The following is a 16,639-nucleotide window of genomic DNA, read 5'->3' on the forward strand; positions in this document are numbered from 1 at the left end:
TAGACTGGTGCCAGTTGTTCGGCACAGAGCTCGAGAGTAGAGGGGGAAACATTGTCCAGTCCTGGAGATTTCTGGCTGCTATTTCTACATAAGTTTATGGCACATTAGATTCCAAGCACTTGGGTCCAAATGACTGCTTTGTTTTACATATCTAGAAGCAATGACGTTGCCAAATTATGCTCTTTTACATCATGTGTAATGAGAGTAGATGTCAGAATACATTGTCCAGTCCTGGAAATTTCTGGCTGCTATTTCTACATAAGTTTATGGCACATTAGATTCCAAGCACTTGGGTTCAAATGACTGCTTTGTTTTACATATCTAGAAGCAGCGACGTTGAAAAATTATGCTTTTTTAATAATGTGTAATGAAATTCTATGTCAGAATACAGAGCCACCAACTTAAAAATGCGCGCTGGAGGAAGTCAGCGAGCCAGGCAGCATCTGTGGAGGGAAGATGGACACAAAAGGCTGGAGAAACTCAGTGGTTCAGGCAGCATCTCTGGAGAAAAGGATTAGGTGACATTTCAGGTCACGACCCTTCTTCAGACATGAGTATGAAGAAGGGTCTCGACCTGAAACGTCGCTTTTTCCTTTTCTCCAGAGATGCAGTCTGACCTGCTGGGTTACTCCAGCATTTTGTGTCTATCTTCGGTGTAAACCAGCATCTGCAGTTCTTTCCCACACCCGGCATCTGTAGAGGGAATAGACCAGACAACGTTTTGGGATAAGATCTAGTCTTAAAAATGTTCACGGTTATTTTTTCATCGCAATAACATAAAAAATGAAGTTAGGCAAAACTACAGCAGATTTGTCCATTGAAATGTTAGTGGGATGTATTGGGAGGTCCATGTGAGAGCAAGCAGATTGTTTTTGCTCTCTTTCTGAAAGCAGTTTGTGATATTTTGTCGTGCAGTTGAAGCTTTTGAGGAGGTTGCGGACAGTCTATGTGTTCCACAGTACAACAAGGACGGTGAGGAAAGAGTCATCCTGTTCTTGAAAATGGCCTCCAATCAGGTTTTCACAGTAGACCTGGTGATGAGGGTGAGAAGTGCCATCCGAAAGGCTTTGTCTGCGAGACATATTCCTGCCTTAATACTGGAGACTAAAGACATTCCTGTAAGTTGCCGCACTTTTGTTATACCTGTTCACATTCTCAAGCAAACTATCTGTTTTTATTTGTCCTTTGCGAAGTCACAATTTTTTCATATATCGACATGAACTGTCATGCAGAATGATTGGAAGTAGAGTTTCCATCCCATCTGCTTTATGCACTTAATTAATTCCATTGAAGATCCATGTGTTTTCTATAAATACAACAATAAATACAATGATGAGTGCAAAACATTCTTCCTCATCTTTCTCAAGGTGCATCCTTTTTTTCCGAGGCTATGTCCTCTGTCCTAGACTCTCCCACTTGTGGAAACATCCTGTCCACATCCCCTCAATCCAGGCCCTTCACTATTCCAAGTTTCAATGAGTTTCAATAAACTCCAGTGAGTACAGGCCCAGTGTCGTCAAACGCACATCATACATCAACCCAATCATCCCCGGGATAATTCTCGTAAACTTAAACGGAGGTGACTTGGAAAGCAAATGAAACAGTGTTGACATTGTCGTTGTTTTTTTAATAGTACACCATCAGTGGGAAGAAGGTGGAAGTGGCAGTGAAGCAAGTTATCGCTGGCAAGGACGTGAAACATCACAGCGCCTTCTCCAACCCAAAGTCTCTTGAGCTCTACAAGAACGTCCCAGAACTCCAGAATTTCTGAAAGTCTTATTTATATATGTGCAAAGTAAATTTTATTTAATAGAGTAATTGTCTCACTTGGAAGAGACTTGGTGCAGTTCACTGTTTTGTTGTTCACCTCTGCTTCTGCAAAATCGAATGTGCTTATGGACCTACACCAATAGTTGTACAAGTGAATTGGAGGCATCTTTAAGATTGGCTCGATTGGGTGCAATGGTGGTTTTACATTCCATTGAAGTTAATAGAATATAAGCAAAAAACGGTTGAGGAACTCAGTGAGTCATAGCATTTGATGCTGCCTGACCCGTTGAATTCCTGTAGCAATTTACTTTTTTTGTTCTGGACGCCAGTCCCCTGTGTCTCCATTCATGGAATATATCTTTGGCAAAGATACAAAAATACTGTCTCAACTAATTCTGAAGTGTCCCTGTCCTCGAGTTCAGTTCAATGCTTTCCCCAGTCAAACAAAATACGGTTTTTGGTACTGTCTGATTGAAATGTGAACATTTTTTTTATAGATAGGAAATAAAATAATAGCTTATTAAATCAAGATAGTCTCATTTTTACTTTGATGTTGAAATTAATTTGATTTAATGGAATAAAAAGTCTGGGGCAAATATAGTAAACGGAATGTTGTAAATACTTGGGTCAGGCAGCATCTGTGGGGAAATGACTGACATATTTAGCCAACACCAGTCGAGCAAAGTTTATCTGACCCATAAAGATCCTGCAACACCAATTTACATCCCTGAACCCATCTTTTCCGTCTTTACTTGTTCAATTCCAACTTCTTCTGCTTCTTTTCTGTCTTCCATCCTAATACAAACCTTTCGTAATTATTTTTTCTTTCTTTCCCTGTCTCTCTGCACCATTTGAAAAATCTCTCGCTTCTCTAGAATAGTTTTAACAAACTGAAACAATGGCTTAGTTCCTTCTTCCACAGATGTTTAACCGCCAAATCTTCCTGTTTTTATCTCGGCGTTCTAAGAACTGCAATATTTTACTTTTGTGTTGTCTGGCGCCATTGTCACTTCTTCCTTAGCTGTCTCAGTTCTGCATGACAACATAATAATGAGATAATTGATCCTCTAATGCACAACAAACCTGCACTACACAACTGTGTTTTAAACTCTTTTATTGCATTTGATATCCTTTATTTGAAAATTCAGTTTATGTCAGAAAAACTGAGATTGCACAAGTCTCAAGTTGTCACAGATTTTGACCAGTGGGGTAGAATTTATGGTATCAATTAAATAAATTAAACGGTGGTTTTAATGGAAAAATAATGTTGAGTGCCACAGCAGGTTCTTTGTCATTGCCTTTTTCCCTCAGTTGTAAAAGCACAGAAAATGTTTAAAACATTATGTATGTGTCTGACTCAAAGGAACGGTTAATAAAGCAAAACAGATTGTGGTTGTTTGCTCAATATGCGGGTTACTAAATTCTGTAGTGATCTTGTTACAGAGTTACACAGCATGGAAACAGGCCATTCGAGCCAACTTGTCCATGTAAGTCAAGATGCTTATCTGAGCTAGTCCCACATGGCCCATATCGCTGTAAAATCTTTACTATTCTTGTAACTGATTATATGTCTGTTGAATATTGTAACTGCATCTGCCTCTACAGCCTCCTCTGGCCACTTGCTTCATACCCAAACCACCTCCATATGGCAACGATTCCCCTTCGGTCTCTTTTATGATATTTCATCTCTTAAACTTAAAGCTATGCCCTCCTGTACCATGGGGGAAATACTATAACAATCCACCTACATCCCTCATAATGTTATATTCCTCTATGCAGTCACCCCTCAACCTCCCGAGCTCCAGATTCACGGCCTATCCAATCTCTCCTTATAACCCAAGCCCCCCCAGTCCCAGTCACCAGGAATCTTTCCTGCACTTTTCCAGCTTAACGGCATCTTTCCTATAGCTGGGCAACCAGGAAGAAAATACAGAAAGTGTGGCCTCATCAATGTCTTGTACAACTGTAACATTACATGTGTAGGAAGGCACTGCAGATGCTGGTTAATACTGAAGTGTAATTCCTGTACTCTATGCTCTGACCGATGAAGGCAAGTGTGCCAAATGCCTTCTTCACCCTGCCCGCCCATGTCACCACTTTCAAGGAACTATGTATCTGTCCCCCTCTTTGTTCTACAACACCCTCCTGGGCCTGACCATTTACTGTACAAGTCCTGTTCTTACCAAGACATCACACCTCGCGCTGGTCCGAGTGAAATTCCATCTGCCATCCCTTGGCCCACGTCCCCAGCCTATTTAGACCCCTTTGTAATCGTAGACAACCTTTTCACGGTCCACTATAACGCCAAGTTTTGTGCTGTCTGCATTCAAACCATTCATATAGATGACACACAACAGTGGACCCAACACCGATACTTGCAACAAATGCTGGCTACAGGCCTCCAATCTGGAAAACAACCCTTCACTGCCACCCTCTGACTCTTACCCAACCACCATCTGAACACTGTATATAATGAGCTTGGCTTTCAATCTGCTGCAGGTCGTGAAGCATGTACGTTCTTTGGGATCCTGCATGACCTATCTAATATCAATGAGACCATCCGTTTCCTGGGCTGACACTTCATTGATCAGTTAAAGATAAGGCATTGTCTTTTAACTGCACATGTTTCCGATATAAATCCCTTTAAATTGTAAGTTGTTTGAAAATAAAATTTCTTGCTGTAAACCCGGGATATTTACTCAATCGATTCAAACTTATTTCAGTAGTGATTTTAAGATATCCACAAATTTGATGAGTAGTGTTTGCCTAATTTATCAACAGAAAGAAAAATGACCAAAGATAAAATTGCATGGATTCTTCTCTTGCTAACATTATTGATCCATTTTGTTTTATTTGGAAAACACTCCCAAGACGTTAAGCAGTCTTTTTTCAATACAGATAATCTGCCATTTATGCAGCACGATGGCGCAGCGGTGGCATTGCTGCCTTACAGCGTCAGAGACCTGGGTTCAATCCCGACTACGGCTGCTGTCTGAACGGAACTTGTACGATCTCCCAGTGGTTTTTCTCCAAGATTTTCGGTTTCCTCCCACACTCCAAAGACGTACAGGTGTGTAGGTTAATTGGCTTGGTATAAATGTAATTTGTCCCTAGTGTGTGTAGGATAGTGTTAATGTGCGGGGATCACTGGTCGGTGCGGACTTGGTGGGTCGAAGGGCCTGTTTCCACGCTGTATCTCTAAATGTTACTGATCAAAGTGGCACCAGAGTATGGCGACTCTTTGCATGCTGGATCTAGCAGATCCAATGATACTAATACAATCATTCTACTCTTTTAAATCTCAATTTGTATAAAACAAACCAAATCATAAATCATTAAAAAAAATTGAGGTCAGATCAAGAAACCTTAACATTCCTATAATTTGATTCTCCACTGAAACATAGAGTTTGACTTGTGAAATTGCTTTATCACTTACTGTCTTCAGACTTCAGAGATGCAGCATGGAAACAGGCCCTTCAGCCCATCAAGACCGTGCCGATCAGAGATCACCCCTTACACGAGCACAATCCTGCATACTAGGGACAATTTGCAAGGTTACCAAAGCCAATTAACCTACAAACCTTTATGACTTTGGAGTGTGGGAGGAAACCGGGGCACCCAGGGAAAACCCAAGCGGTCACGGGGAGGACGTACAAACTCCACACAGACAGCACCCGTGTGGTGTCATCCCAGGTCTCTGGGGCTGTAAGGCAGCAACTCTACCGCTGCCCCACCTTGCTGTCTCTTTGTTAGCTCAGCAGGATTTTAGTCCTGTTCTTTTGGATATAATTTGAGTATATACATTGGGTATGGGCAGTAGTCAAAACTGGGTAACTGCTGACTGTACTGTCATAGGCACAGGATTTAGTTTGGTATTCATTAATTATGTGCCAATTTCAGGGTAGGAAAGAGGACACTTTTATATTTCAATTCATTTGTATCAGGCAAGAGTCCAAAATAAATAGGGAGCCATATAATCTAAATGAGCCATTAGTAAACTTACAGGAGGTGGAGATAATGCTGGCTTTACACCACTGGAGCTTGCACTCAGTCAAGAGATACAAAGGTAATGTCAGACTGATAGGCAGGACTAGTTAGTCACCTGAATGTCAGTTGTACAGTTTGATCAATTTGTGACAATTTTGTGGTGGTGATGTTATTGTTGGTAAATTTGAAATATGACTGGGGTATAATCTAAACCAGTTTTAAGCCGTCACCAGCCAGCCGCTCCACACCAAACCATGACAAATGGGTGGCACAGTGGTGCAGCAGTAGAGTTGCTGCCTTGCAGCGCCAGAGACCCGGGCTCAATCTTGACCCCGGATGCTGTCTGTATGGAGTTTGTACGTTATCACTGTGACCGCGTGGATTTCCTCCCGAGTGCTCTCGTTTCCTTCCACACTCCAAAGACAAACAGCTTTGTAGTTCAATTGGCTTTGGTTAAAAATCAAAATTGTAAACTGTCCCCAGTGTGCAGGATAGTGCTCGTGTACGGGGATCGCTGGTTGGTGCAGACGGGGTTGGCTGAAGGGCCTGTTTCCGTGCTGTATCTCTCAACTAAACAAAAAGCGTGGAGTGGACATGAAGGGAGTGGGAAGGGTATCTGGAGAAAGAAAATCTGTTCAAGAGCGGGCTGGGGAGAAGTGGTGGCATGAAATACAATTGAATAAGTGGTTGCTAAAACCAATTGATTTCTCTCTTCACCTCAATAACAACTAATAATCACATTATATCTTGAGTTACCCCTAAGTTGAGGGGTAACTCAGTGGGATAGGCAGCATCACTGGAGAAAAGGAAGGGGTGATGCTTCGGGTCGAGACCCTTCTGATGAAGCCAGCAGAGGCAGTTGAGGCAGGTACTATCGCAACTTTTAAGAAATAGTTAGACAGGTACATGGATAGGACAGATTTAGAGGGATGTGGGCCAAACGCAGGCAGGTGGGACTGGGCAAGTTGGGCTGAAGGGCCTGTTTCCACGGTATGATTTTATGACTACGGGGAACTTTGTCAGATTTGCTTTTGCGGTTCAGGCCAAACAAAAGTGATCTAGTTCTTCATTGGGGAAAAAAAAATGAGGGTGAATTAAACGAGGCTTTTCTCGCGTTGCTCTGAGCAGCTGGTTAAAAGCAGCATGAGCAGTGACTGCTGACGGCTCACCTGCCTGTGCTTCCTGCTGGACACCAGTGCCTTGCACAAAACTAATTGAAAGTAGAACTCTTGAGCGTGGAGGAACTTGATGTAATTGTCAAAGCAGATGGTTAACTCTGTGGTTGTTGTAAGGAAGAGTGGCAGCTTAGGGCGTATATTGACCCGAAAGCTGTTTTCAGATATAGCAGAAGAGGCTCACATCACATGGAAGCTGACTGTGTCAGTCTTCCAGTTCACCGAATACAATTTGTGCTTATCGACAGATTCAGCTGGTTGAAGAGTTGTCTTATTTAGTCACATTTAACACGTTGGCAGGTATCGTTTGAAACTTCCTTGTGGAACAATCAGCGACAGGAAATATCTCGTATGTCTACAGAACAACAGCTTTATTTTTACATTCAATGACAAAGATTTTATTCGTAGCGTTTATCAGTGTTGATTTTCATGCTTAAATGAACATACTCCCACCCTGTTCCATCTAACACATCTGCATATCCTTTGTATATGGTAGGATGAGGCAATACTAATGAGTCCCTGATTAGCTTTCTATTCTTGATTTCTTAAACTAGCTGCCGTTTGAAGTTAGCCACGAACAAAAACACAGGAAATGTGTCTTCAAACTTAACAGAGCTGTTAATCAAACCTACGGCTTCAAAGAGCTTTGTTATGGGCTGGTTAAATATGACGATTGTTTGAAGCCCTTTGAATTATCTATGATTGCCGAAAATTAGCAACACATCCATTAAACTATTACCCAAACTATATCAGCATATTAAACTTCCTTAGGAATCCGATGCATTTAAATAGATATTAATGCACATGGTAAAAAGATATCAAAATATTTATTTGTGTCCTCTGTGACTGAAGTGACTGAAGATTACAATACATCGTCATTTAATTTTTGACTGGTTCGTACAACAAGATTGCTTTGAACATAGGATGAAAACCATGAAATGATCCACAGTTAAAGTGCCTCACTTTTTCCTCAGTAAATTTGAGGTACATTCTAAAACGATGAAAGGCAAACCAAAATTAAGGAAAGAAAAACTAAGTACTTGGCATAATTTTCTTGTCCTGGAATAAAACTGCATCAACGGAGCAATTCAATAACTGGGTTAATTTGCAATCTGAGAATAAGAAGCCTACCTCTACCACAATCCTTGTGGAAATGAGTCTGGAAAACTTGACGTGTAGGAAGGAACTGCAGGTGCTGGTTTGCACAGAAGATGGACACAAAATGCTGGAGTAACGCAGCGGGATAGGCAGCATCTCCTGGAGAGAAAGAATGGGTGGTGTTTCAGGTCTGACGAAGGGTCTCGACCCAAAACGTCACCCTTTCCTTCTGTCCAGAGATTCTGCCCATGCTGCTGAGCTGCTCCAGCATTTTGTGTCTATCTTCCCTGAAAACGTAAGATTCCCTCGAAAACGTGCATTGCAAGTGGAATTTACTAGTTTTCGACAGGTTTACTGAATATAGGAATATAATCACAAAACAGTGGGAGACTACTGAGGGTGATGGTGCTCGAAGAACAAATTAGGATTAGCCATCGGTTCTCTCTGTTGTATGAAGACACAAGGCGATGGTGGCAGATGAGCCCAGCAGATGAGGTTTTAATGAAAAGCCACCAAAGCCAATGAATGAATGATACTTTATTATGACACGTGACATGTCACAGTGAAACACTTTGTTTTGCAAACCACGCACAAGGCATGCAAAGAGTCACCACATATAGGGCGCTGACACAGTTATAAAGTGTTCAATGTAGTCCCAATGGTTCATCTTCATTCACGGCACCCTTCTACCCTCCCCTCCCCTTCCGGGTCCCTCCATTTTCTTGGCAGCCCCCACGCTGGGTCCCTCTTAGTTCTCAGCGTCCCCCCCCCCCCCCCCCCCCCCCCCCCCCCCCCCGTGATTATGTGTCAAGATCATTAAGCAGTGGAGTTAGTAACTATATCCCTCAAACACGACGTGATACCGTTCAAATCCGGATTATACTGCTAAATAGAGCATGTGGTTTTTAAATTACATGGCTTTGATCACTATTGGGAATTGTGGGATGATAATCACACTCAGTCTTGATTCAGATCAGATATCCATGAGGATTCAGTGTTATTTTAGCACACGAACGCATGAGGACAAATTTAATTCCTCTGGAGATTTTAATTTTGTAACGATTCCTCCAGGCAGCCAAGTCCAAACAAATAGAAGAAGGAGCAGTCATTCAGTGCCTTGAGGCTGTTCAACAATTTAGGGCAGCACGATGGCGTAGCTGGTAGAGTAGCTGCCTCACAGGGCCAAAGACCCAGGTTTAACCCTGACCTCGGGTGCTGTGCTGTCTACCTGGAGTTTGCACGATCCCCCTGTGAAGGGCGTGGATTTTCTCTGGGTGCTCCCGGGTGCTCTGCACCTAAAGATCTGTAAAGTCTATTTCTAGTTATCTAACTCCGTTGGTGTAACGATTCAGTGCAAATTGATTTCAGAGTTAAGCCATACCAGCTACATTCAGCTGGAAAGTGGTTCCCCTGTTGAATAAAGCTTCCAACACTGCCAATGCCAATAGAGAATCATTGATCTAAAACAATTATTCAGTTTTTCTAGTCACAGATGCTGCCCGACTTGCTGAGTTATCTTGGCATGTTCTGTTTTTGCCTCTATTAAATCCATCTATTCAGGGTGGCACAGTGCGCAGAGTTGCTGTCAGAAACCCGGGTTCAATCCTGACCTCGGGTGCCGTCTGTGTGGAGTTTGCACGTTCTCCCTGTGACCATGTGGGTTTTTGCCGTGTGCTCCGGTTTCATCCCACATCCCAAAGATGTGCAGGTTTGTATGTTAATTAGCCTCTGTGAATTCTCCCCTACTGTGTAGGGAACGGATGAGAATAGGCAATAGACAATAGGTGCAGGAGTAGGCCATTCGGCCCTTCAAGCCAGCAGCGCCAAGTGGGATAACATAGTACTAGTGTGAACGAGTGATCAATGCATGGCATGGACTTAGTGGGCCGAAGGGCCTGTTTCCATGCTGTATCTCTGAACTGAACAATGCAGTGCAAAATGCAAAATGGCTAATCTATCTTAGCAACTTACCTGCGATAATACTCCATGATCTCCTTAGTAATTATAAAGCTATCAATATCTCTCTTTGTGATGAACCAAAAATAACATTCCAGATCAAATACTTTTAACACTGAGGGTAACTTAATTTTTAATTAAAAAATATATTATTATAAATGCAATGGGTAGTGGGGGTATGGAACGAGCTGCCCGAGTTGGTAGTTGAGGCAGGTGCTATCATAACATTGAAGACAGGTACATGGATAGGAAAGGTTTAGAGCTTTATGGACCAACTGCAGGCAGGTGGGACCTGTGTAGATGGGGCATGTTAGTCGGTGTGGGCAAGTTGAGCCTGCATCTATGCTGTATGACTCTGACTCGAACACGCCACAAATCTACTGAACAAAGTGTGAGGCACTTATAACAAAAAAGATTGCAGAATCATCAGCTATCTGCAATGCATTTTCCTTTTTGACATCAGTGTTTAAACACCCAACCCTTGTTATTGTCTCACTAATTTAAACTAATTTGAAATAATAACCTGTGATTATTAACCTCTTTGTAGCCCAAAAACATTAAATACTTGATGTACTTCGATCTTAACCACCTATGCATGAGCAAGGCAGTTTAACCTTCATAAATGCTCCTCCCCTTCTCACCCCTATTGTTTGTCTCAGCGTTTTGTCCGATCCTGGTGCAGGATATTTTCCATTGTTAGCTGCTGCCTATGATTGACATAACGTTGAATTGAAATATTTCCACATCCAATTTAATCTGAATGGCTTCCCAATCCGGTGATGGGAGTGATTGTAATGAGTTGTCAGTGTTTGCTGTGCCATGGACCTGTCTGTGTGTGGCCTGTCTCAGCACAAGTGACACAAGTGCCCTCTGGTCCCACACTCTCCCACTAGTGGAAACATCCTCTCCACATCCACTCTATCCAGGCCTTTCACTATTCGATAAGTTTCAATGAGGTCTCCCCACCCCCCCCATCCTGCTAAACTCCAGCGAGTTCAGGACCAGTGCCATCAAACGCTCATCGTATGTTAACACAGTCATCCTTGGAATCAAGGGTGGACCTTTCCAACGCCAGCACATCATTCCTCAGATCTGGGGCCCAAAACTGCTCACAATACTAAAAAATGTGTCTGACCAGTGCCTTATAAAGCCTCAACATTACATCCCTTTTGTTATATTCTAGTTCTCTCAAAATAAATGGTACCATTGCATTACCTTTCCTTACTGCCAAATCAACCATCTCTGGCAACGGTCCCCAAGTGCCTGAAAACAGCCACCATAGTGCCGGTGCCGAAAAAGTCTAAAGTCACCAACCTGAACAACTACCGCCCGGTTGCTCTAACTCCAATCCCAATGAAGTGCTTCGAAAGGCTGGTCCTCTCCCACATCAAAACCAGCATCCCTGCCTCACTGGACTCTCATCAATTTGCATACAGGGCAAATAGATCATCAGAGGATGCCATCTCTCTGGCTCTTCACACTGTCCTGACTCACCTGAACAGACAGGGCACGTACGTGAGGATGCTCTTCATTGACTATAGCTCTGCATTCAATATGGTCATCCCCACCAAGCTCACCACAAAATTCCACCAAACTCCGCCGATATGCGATTGGATCCTGAACTTTCTGACGGAGCGACCGCAGGCAGTGAGACTGGGCCCGCACCTGTCCTCCACTATCACTCTGAGCACCGGCACACCACAGGGCTGTGTACTAAACCCCATGCTCTACTCCCTCTTTACTCACGACTGTGTTCCTGCATTCGACACCAACACCACGTGAAGCTTGCAGGCGACACAACAGTGATTGGGCTGATCACCAACGGTGATGAAACAAAATACAGAGCGGAGGTGCAGAACCTGGCGGACTGGTGCGCACGTAACAACTTGTCACTAAACATCTCCAAGACCAAGGAGCTGATTATTGACTTCAGGAGGTCCCATAATGGAGAATACGCCCCAATCTCCATTTACGGGGACAGTGTGGAGAGAGTGTCCAGCTTTAAGTTTCTGGGCACTCACATTTCTGAGGATCTCACATGGTCCGCCAACACCGCTGCGCTGGTCAAGAAGACACAGCAACGACTGTTCTTCCTGAGGACATTAAAAAAGACTGGTCTGCCCCAACAGCTGCTGACAACGTTCTACCGCTGCACCACAGAGAGCATATTAACGTATGGCATCTCTGTGTGGTATCTCAGCTGCACAGAGGCGGAGAGGAGAGCTCTTCAGCGCGTCGTCCACAGAGCGCAGACGATTATTGGGACACAGCTACCAGCCTTGGAGGGCATCTACCACACACGGTGCCTCAGGAAGGCCGTCAGCATCCATAAAGACTCCTCACACCCTTGTAACGGACTGTTTGAACTACTTCCCTCTGGCAGACGTTACAAGGCCTTCTACGCCCGAACCTCCAGACTCAGAAACAGCTTTATTCCCAGAGCTATAGCGGCTCTGAACCGGCCCTGCTGAGTGTCCCCACATCCCCCCTGGACTGTCTCCCTCGGATGGTCACGTCAAGCAGCTTATTTATTTATTTTACTTTTCTTTTACATCGGTTGGAAGCTGCATACTAAATCTCGTTGCACTGATGTGCAATGACAATAAAATATATTATTATTATTATTATTATTATTATTATTATTATTAACTGGCAAATTAATCCTGCACCAGTACTCCCATGTCCCTTTGCACCTCCGATGTCTGAATCCGAGTTGAGAGTAGTAATTTCTTCAGTGAAATCAAGGACTTTGCCAGACCCTTTGTTTAATTTAGAGATACAGCGTGGAAACAGGCCCTTCAGCCCACCGAGTCCGTGCCGACCTGTGATCACCCATGCACTAGTTCTATCCTACACCCTGGGGACAACTTACAGAATCCAATCAACCTACAAACCTGCACATCTTTGGAATATGGGAGGAAACTGAAGCACACGGAGAAAATCCACACGGTCACAGGAAGAACATGCAAACTCCTTCCAGACAGCACCTGTAGTCAAGATCCAACCTGGGTCCGTGGTGTTGTATAAGGCAGCAACTCTACCACTGTGCCACTTGGAATCCATGTTATTTCAGATTGTATGTTAAGATTGTTCAGATTATGTTTTACAATGCATACATCAATTCTATGGTTATTTTCTAGGGAAAGATTAATGGGTCTCAGGTTGCCTGCATCCATTTCATTCCCAATTTTAAATGATATATTCAAATGTCTCTAAACAGCGCAAGATGTACTTGCGGACTCTTGCAAGGCTATTATGACGTGGGCTTTAACAGCATGAATCTTAGGTACAGTTTACTGAGATGCAACAAGACAATTTAATTGTTATGATGAGCCAAATATATCAATTTTTATTGGGTTCAAATATGCAAAAGATTTAATACACTTTGAGCGATGGTTTGAATAGTTTGGCTGTCAGAATGACGAAATATCATTAATGGAGACAAGGTTAAAAAGGAGAAATGTTTCAAGATCTGTTTTGTTTATTAAGATTATTAATGTTGTCAGTGGGTGATCAAGAATGAGAAAACGTCAAGCTACCAATCAAACGACTTGGGAATATTTGAGAAGGAGAAGTCCTTGTCAAATGTGTAGGAAGGAACTGCAGATGCTGGTTTAAACTGAAGATGGACACAAAATGCGGGAGTAACTCAGCGGGTGAGACAGCATCTCTGGAAAAAAGGAATAGTCTGAAGAAGGGTCTCAACCCGAAACGCCACCTATTCCTTTTCTGCAGAGATGCTGTCCGACCCACTGAGTTACTCCAGCTTTTTGTGTCTGTCAAATTAAAGATTCAGACCAAACCTATCTGCAGAACTTCAATTTGTGTAATTTCTCACCTCTTGTTGAATTCAGGTTCTGTTTGTTAATATCTGATATTTTTCTACGATATTTCGTCCAAGAATTATGCTGTATCAGCAAGGCCTGACGAATTCTATTATTCGTATTGCTGTAAAAAATATTGTAAGCTGATTTTCATAATTTCTAGTTTAATATACTTTTGCAAAGTTCCATAATTTAATTTTGCTGAAGTATTCAGCAGGGATACTTCTTCCTGCATTGGTATAAAGAAACAGACAATTTTGATAATATTCATTGAAAAAAAAAATTACAATCAGCATTTTTCAAATGGAATATCATTGTTGGAGATCTCGACCAATAGTGGAATGCTCTGTTATTCAAAGCAGAACTACATTCTTAAAGGGGTATTGCTTATAAATCTGTTTTTTCTGTAGGCAGGCATGGTGGCGCAGCGGTAGAGTTGCTGCCTAACAGCGCTTGCAGCGCTGGCCACCCAGGTTCGATCCTGACTACAGGTGCTGTCTGTATGGAGCTTGTACCTTCTCCCCGTGACCTGCATTTTTTTTCCGAGACCTTCGGTTTCCTTCCACACTCCAAAGATGTACATAAATTGTAGGTAAATTGGCCTGGTATAAATGTAAATTGTCCCTAGTGTGTGTAGGATAATGTTAATGTGCGGGGATCGCTGGTCGGCGCGGACGAAGTGGGCCAAAGGGCCTGTTTCCGTGCTGTATCTAAACTAAACTAAGAAGCAGTTACGAATAGATAAAGCAGAATTTCCAGCCTACTTTTGAGTAGGTGGTGAAACTGAACGTTTCACCAGGGATGCTGCCTGGCCCACTGAGTTACTCCAGCATTTCGTGTATTTCCTTGGTAAACCAGCATCTGCAATCCCACCTCTCTACTTTTGAGTTGTGTAGGTGTGGATCTATCTGGTTGCAGTAGGATTACACGGTACCTACATAATACATGCAAGCGACGCATTAATGGGCCTGTCCCACTTAAGTATTTTTTTTGGTGTCTGCCGGCAACTGCCATAGTCGTAGGCGAAAAACCGGCGACTGGACCCCCCCTCCGACAATGTCTGCAACAACCTATCACCTAGTCCACGTCAAGCTATGGCAAGCTACCGACAACCGGCGACCCATTAGGACGTCCACCTACGACAACCTACGTCCACCCGCGACAAGCTATGACAAGGTACAACCCTGTCGGCGACAACTGAAGACAACTGAAGACAATTCAGTCGCCGGTACCTATCGCCGGTTGACGTAGTCGCCAATGGAATTCACCGAGGTCAGCACCCGGCGCCAACCTACATCATCCTGGCGACAACCTACCACAAGTCAACGGTCGCCGACTGTCGCCGAAAAGTTTTGAACATTTCAAAATCCAGCGGGGACCAGAAAAACGCGACGATTCTTTGGGCAGCTGAGGAGACAACTCACGACCATACAGGCGACACCCTGGCGACCATGTGGCGACAGCCTCGTTGCCTGTTGGCGCCTAAAAAATCGCCTCAGTGGGACAGAGGAATTTAGCATTCAAGCCAGCGAAGGGAAGTGTCTGCAGGGAAAATGTGGAAACTCGTAGCAAAGGTGATGAAATATTCAAGCTCTGAACAAGGGCAAGAAGTGACACCATCAATTGGGTTTTGGGTGGGGACCTGAACAAGGAATTTGTCAGTGTCTGAGCCCAGTCACAGAGAGAACATCAAACTCCATACAGACATCGTCAGCATTGAACCTGGGTCTGTGTTGCTGTGTACCAGCTGCATTACTCTGCTGATATTATATTATATTATATTATATTATATTATATTATATTATATGTTATATTATTTTATATGATGTTACAGTTTGTTATGTTATGTTATATTCTAATATATATTATATTATGTTATGTATTATTATATTATATTATAATAATACATTACAAACAGGCCCTTCAGCCTGCTAGGTCTGGAGGATATGATGCCAAAATGACCTGATCTCCTCTGCTTGCACATGGTTCCCCCTGGCCACCAAATACTAAGGACTGCCGTACATCTCTGGTCCAATGTGTTCGGCAGCACTTGCTGCAGCAGAAGGCAGTTGCTTAGACACAAGTGGCTTAGAAAATTTCCAGTCTCATCCTCATGACTGCAGTACAGATGCCTTAACATGTGATGCGCAGTGTCGCTCTCCTCCTCTATAGGAGGCAGTAAACTACACAATCAATGGTTCAACGGTGCTTTATCATCACGTGTGTGCTACAGAGTGAAATTATTTTTGCAAAGCTCACACATGCACCAGTCGCCATATTCGGCCACCATTTACGAAAAGTCCAAAGACAAAGATAAAGTCTACGCGCTCGATGTACTAGAACGGCTCCCGACCCAAGTAATTGGACGCACTGGGAAGGAGAGAACTGAGAAAGTAATTTATTTATCTACCTGACTGGTTTCAACTGCACGTCCATTTACTGCATGGCTGAATCATTGCTAGCAAACTGCACTGACTTGTAGATTGAGGTATAGATCGAACACCCATCAACTGTACTCATCCGTTTCTCAAACCTTGCTTTGCCTCTCCCTCTCTCCGTCCCTCCCACAACCAGTTCTCCGACTGGTTTCACTGTCCTCCTGATTAGTTTTACCGATTGTATGCCTCGTTGTCACCTTCCCTTCATCTAACAATGAGCCTTTCTACATTTCCTTGATCATCGTCTGTTTAGATCTGTCGTTTTCACACCTTATCCTTCCGTATCTCTATATCTCCCTCTCCCCTAACTCTCCGTCTGAAGCCAGAACGTCACCCATTCCTTCTCTCCTGAGTTACTCCAGCATTTTGTGGCTCACAACTTTTTATCTGC

At 43.2% G+C, this 16,639-nt stretch overlaps 1 protein-coding gene across 1 annotated transcript in view; it reads left to right on the forward strand.

Moving 5' to 3' along the window:
• The window catches only part of aacs (acetoacetyl-CoA synthetase), a 129,734-nt gene extending 125,279 nt beyond the window's left edge, over positions 1-4,455 (forward strand). The window contains exons 17-18 of the mRNA XM_055655660.1: positions 916-1,118; positions 1,634-4,455. Of these exons, the coding sequence (XP_055511635.1) occupies positions 916-1,118; positions 1,634-1,771 (341 nt within the window). The 3' untranslated portion in view covers positions 1,772-4,455. The remainder of the gene's footprint in view (positions 1-915; positions 1,119-1,633) is intronic.
• The last annotated feature ends 12,184 nt before the right edge of the window (positions 4,456-16,639 follow it).

This window comes from Leucoraja erinacea, chromosome 25 (assembly GCF_028641065.1).
Source record: "Leucoraja erinacea ecotype New England chromosome 25, Leri_hhj_1, whole genome shotgun sequence".
Lineage (NCBI taxonomy): Eukaryota > Metazoa > Chordata > Chondrichthyes > Rajiformes > Rajidae > Leucoraja > Leucoraja erinaceus.